Source organism: Perca flavescens, chromosome 7 (genome assembly GCF_004354835.1).
Source record: "Perca flavescens isolate YP-PL-M2 chromosome 7, PFLA_1.0, whole genome shotgun sequence".
In the NCBI taxonomy this organism is placed as follows: Eukaryota; Metazoa; Chordata; class Actinopteri; order Perciformes; family Percidae; genus Perca; species Perca flavescens.
In genome coordinates this window covers 36,331,616-36,336,949 of record NC_041337.1, presented here as the reverse complement: position 1 = coordinate 36,336,949, position 5,334 = coordinate 36,331,616, and the positions used below count along the sequence as shown (strand labels likewise).

The window sequence follows — 5,334 nt, the reverse complement described above, 5'->3', positions numbered from 1 at the left end:
TGTGCGTTCGTCTTGTCTATCTTCGCGTTTTATTATTTCCGCGGGAAAACCAAAATATTGCCACACAAATGATTTAAAAGTGGCGGGGGATCTTCAATAGTAACTCCACGCTCCATCCGCTGACATCGCCAGCCTCACGAGACAACTTTTCTCCTCGGCGAAATCTTTCGTCTCGTTCTGCGTGAACCCGATCATGATGTGTCTGCGTCTCATGGAGTAAGTGTCATCACACCCCTACAAACTAAACCTTCCTTCCTGTAGCCAATCATTGCAACTTCGTTAAAACCTCGGAGGTTCACAGCTCGGCGATCAATGGACAACTCCGCAGTGGTCGCCCAGGGCGGCGTTTGGGTCCCATCGCAGCGCAGCGCTACGCCCGGCATAGCGATCTTTGCTAGTTTAATAGCCAGGGGCGCACCAGCCACGGCCGACCCTCGGCAGTGGGGAGCCAGTCAACTGATCGGTCTCCCAGTCGGTCCAGAAAGTTCCTCCGAACTCACCGAAGACCAGACCGACAATCGTCTCCATAGCAGCAGGCGGCGCTAATCTGGATTCGCCATGGGAAATGAAAACGGACGAACGCGTCACATGGGGGTCTGGTTTCTCGGAAAATCAAAAGCCAGACTGTCATGGCGGCTCATCAGAATCGATCTCTCATGTTGGGCTAAAATAGTTCACCGAAAAAACCTGTTTCTGGAAACATTTGAAGAAATTGTGTGTGTGTGTGTGTGTGTGTGTGTGTGTGTGTGTGTGTGTGTGTGTGTGTCTCTGTGTGTTTCTATTGTCTGTATGTGTGTGTGTGTGTGTGTGTCTGTGTGTGTGTGTGTGTGTCTGTGTGTGTGTGTGTCTGTGTGTGTGTGTGTCCCTGTGTGTGTGTGTGTGTGTGTGTCCCCCTGTGTGTGTGTGTGTGTGTGTGTGTCTGTGTGTCTGTGTGTGTGTGTGTGTGTGTGTGTGTGTGTGTGTGTGTGTCTGCAGTTGCTGAATCTGTCTTCATTTCAGATCAACAAAAGTCAGTTTAAAGATTTTCATCAGATTTTGAGACTCTAGTCCTCATCCCACTCCTCCATCTCCTGGTGAGTCCCGACTACTCCCCCACCCCCTCCAACTGAACATGTCAGGTCGGCCAAAATGAGCACAGGCGGCCCCCGACAGGCAGCGGCACGAACAGACCAGTCACCTCACCAGACTGTCGACCTTAACAACACCGGGGGGGTCAGTTTCCGTCAGCGCCCACATCCTTTAAATAACAAATGCACCTGCTCCCTCTGTGGCCCTGGGGGTAATTAACAAAGACAGTACAACCCTTTAGAACCATGTGCCCGGCATGTGCCTAAAAATCTGTGATTTTCTTATAAAAATTGATTTTCGATTCGATTTTTCCCCTCTTCCATTTAAAACAAAGTAACTGGGAACTGTAAATATATTTTAAAAATATGTATTTATTGTATTTAATTAAAGTGCATCAACATAAACAAAATTTCAAGGCAAACCCTTTCTCTAACTGAAAAGTCACTGTGCAGTGTGCAACAAAGTGCTACGGAAAACCCTGAAGGAAGATTTGGCGAATGAAAAATGTATGCACGCTATACTGAAGAGGGGGAGAAATTGGCTTTTTTTTTTTTTTTTAAATATGAATCGATTTGACCTACAAACTCGATTTTTAAATCAAATCGATTTTTTTCCCCAGCCCTCACACACAGACCCTTTCTTCGGCAGTTAAACCAGCAAAAAGTGGATTTTGGACCGCCCTGAAGGGCCATTTGTGTCCTATCGCTGTCCGCACAGCATGTGGATCGCAAAAACACCTAAACGCTTTAATGATGCGCCGCATAAAAAGATCGCGTTACGATGATTGGCTTCAGGAGGCTCTTTGAGCTGCTCTGACTGCAGTATGTATACAAGATTTGGTTCACGGTGAACACAAGAAGCATTATTTTTATATATTTAATTAAAGTCTAGGGCTGCTCCCTATTAGTCGACTAATCGGTGGTTTTGGTCTTCGTCAACTTAGATCTCTGTAGTCCATTAGTGATGTCTGATGCCGTTTTCATGCTGAATGACTGATTTCAAAAACATCTGAGCACATCTCTGGTAAACACAAGAATTAAAGTGGTGCTTTTAGCGCGACTCTTTGTGGAGAAACTCAGATTTACAGATCTGTCGATTAAATCAACTAATCGATTAGTCGGTACGATAGACTGAGTGTTAGTCGACTAGCAGCCCTGTTAAAGTGTTTGGATGCTTTGAGGCGTATTGACACTCCCGTTGATTGTTCACCGTGCTGCTGCTTTATTAGCGGATGCACCGTTGGGTATTTGGATGTAAAAACATCAAAAGAAATCAAAGTGATGTTCATATTCAGCAGTTTAAATATAATGTACCTGAACTGTTTTTATTTTGGGGGGTGTTCTTTCTTAATAATAATTTATACTTTATTAATCCCACAAGGGAAATTCCAATGTTTTCACTCTGTTGTTTTTACACACAGGTCTGAGTTAGAAGAACCTCTACATGCTAATGGGAGATGTCAGAGTTGGGGGAGCTGCTTATGGAAGGCGCTCCAAGCTATTATTGGGGTTCAGTGCCTTGCTCAAGAGCACCTTGGGCAGTGCCCAGAAAGTGAACTGACAACTCTCTCCAGCTACCAGTCCACCACCATACTTTGGTCAATGGGGACTTGAACCAGCAACCCTCCGGTTCCTGCCCAACTCCTACAGACTGAGCTACTGCCACCCACTTGTCTATTTTGGCCCGCCTCGCTCGTGATCATTAGATTAGCATGAAAACGTGTCCCAGAGAAAGGTCGACTCGGCACGCATATGTTATTAACCCCAAAAGTTCATTTGGCGCGGAATTGTCCTTTTAATTGCGCTTATAATTTAATTGCTCTTCTAGTTTTCCTGTGCTTTTGTGATATTTTGCGTTTGTGCTATTTTTACGAGCCTTGTGCACTGGTTTTCTGGACTTCGTATCCCTCGTTTCACCCACTTTCTTATACGGTGCAAGCTATAGGTAGCGAAGACTCCTACCCAATATATATATATATATATATATATATATATATACTGTCTATGCTCCTTCCTGCTACAGGCGACTTCCAGATGTCAACCCTGTTCCACCTGGTAGCGGGCTCTGGCACCTGGATTTAAAGGTGACAAAATCAAAAACTGAAAAGATAAAAGAGCGTTGGAAAAAAGTGCCAAAAGCATCGGGGAAAGCGACAAAAGTGTCAAAAAAAGACTACCAAAAAGTTTTTTTAATTTTAAATTTTGACCCAGAAAAACGTTGCTTGTTTGTCAACAGGAAGACAACACGAGGGTTAAATTAACAAATGAGTTACTCACGTTACTGTAATCGAGTAGTTTGTTTTGGTACTTTTACTTTTTAAAGTGTTATTTAACTCTGTACTTTTGTTACAAGTTATAAAAATCAATAAAAATGTCTAATGCTGTTTTGTATCCGTCAACAAACTAAAATTGAAAAGCGGCTCTGTGCCCAAAACACAGAGTTAATTAAATATGTATTTTATTTTAAGTTTTTAGTCATTTTTTTTACCCTTTGTTCAAAATTTGGCTTTTTGATTTTGTTGCCTTTTCCGACGTTTTTTTACTTTTTAGCAAAAAAAACTCATTTTTATGCTTTCTTTGAATTTTTGTGCTGTTCTGTTTAGGTGATTCCTATTCTTTCATGTATAATGACATTGTTTTGAACCTATTGATGTGTGTTTTATGTCATTTAAAAAAAAGAAAACTAATTTGTTTTTCTTATTCTGAAAAAACAACTGCCCGGAAGTAGTATCGTTTTTCCGCTGCTGCTGCCGACGGACGCGGAGCAAAACAGACTCCTGTGTTCGTAGCCGTTAGCTCTATTAGCCCCGTTAGCTTCTTCCTGTCTGTTTTAGTTTTCGTTGAATATGGGGGAGGCAGATGTGACGCTGAATCAGACCGACGAGAAGCCTCCGGACTCGGGGCTGGTTCCCGGGGAGGACTCGGTGGTCTGGAGCCACGAGGTGGAAGTGTGTCTGTTCCACGCGATGATCGGACACAAACCCGTCGGTAAGACCCCACAGCTAACGGTGCTAACGGTGCTAGCCTGTTAGCTATGCAGCCAACGGTGCTAACTGTGCTAGCCCGTTAGCTACACAGCCAGCGGCGCTAACGGTGCTAGCCTGTTAGCGACACAGCCAACAACGCGCTAACAGTGCTAGCCGTTGGCGACACAGCTAACAGTGCTAGCCTGTTAGCGACACAGCCAACGGCGTTGACGGTGCTAGCCCATTAGCTAGACAGCCAACAGTGCTAACCGGTTCTGGCTAGAAGGTTGTTTTAAAGAAATTGGGTAACGTTACATCGCCAGTATGTACATACAAAGGTGTAGGTTTTGTTTCAACATTGGGGGCAGACACATTATAACAGAGGGAGGGAGGGAGGGAGGGAGGGGGATCTGGGGGTCAAACATTTAATTTCTTACTCTAAGAAATAAATCCGTAAAATAACAGAACTAGTTCTGGCGGTTCATTAACGTTACCTGGGTTTTTACTTGCCTCGTAATTAAAAACGGAACTTTGTCAATGCAGCTCCAGTTAAAATACAGAACATTTATTATCAACTTTCTCTCATACAAAGCTGCTCAGTTAGTGAACTTTTAATAACAGTGACAAAAATTCGAAAATAGCGACAAAAACATCTGTAAAAGCGTCACAAATGACGGAAAAAAGGAGACAAATAATTTGAAAGAAATTAAAAAATGCTGTGAGAAGGCAACAGACGTAAAAAAAAAAAAAAATGGTGATCAGGACTAAATCTCCCAAAATCAACCTTTATTTTTTTTAAGGGGACAAAACTGCCTCTTCTAAATATTTTTGGGTGGACATATCTGCTAGCCCCTTTCAGTTACAACTGAGAAGGTCTGGGAAAGCTTAATTCACAGCCCATTTCAAAGGGGGTGTCACCAACAGGCGCCACTTAAATGCCTCTGGGCGCCATTGGATAGTGCTTCAACCAATCAGAGCAACGATCTGGTGACGCTGCGCCCGGTGGCCGTCATGTTGAATGTAAACAAAGAGCTGTTCGCTGCATAGACAATGCGTATATATGTATGTATATATATATATATATATATATATATATATATATATATATATATATATATATATATGTATATATATATATGTGTTATATATATATATATATATATATATATATATATATATATATATATATATATGTATATATATGTATGTATGTATGTATATGTATGTATATGTATGTATATGTGTAAGAATGGACCAGCAGACCCCGTGTCTCTGGTCTGAGACCAGTGGAGGATATCAGA

The 5,334-nt window shown here is 42.4% G+C and overlaps 1 protein-coding gene across 1 annotated transcript in view; it reads left to right on the top strand.

Annotated features, from left to right (window-relative positions):
- The first annotated feature begins 3,904 nt into the window (after positions 1 to 3,904).
- Positions 3,905 to 5,334, top strand: part of mrgbp (MRG/MORF4L binding protein) — a 4,027-nt gene continuing 2,597 nt past the window's right edge. Inside the window, exon 1 of the mRNA XM_028582657.1 lies at positions 3,905 to 4,055. Within this exon, the coding sequence (XP_028438458.1) occupies positions 3,914 to 4,055 (142 nt within the window). The 5' untranslated portion in view covers positions 3,905 to 3,913. The remainder of the gene's footprint in view (positions 4,056 to 5,334) is intronic.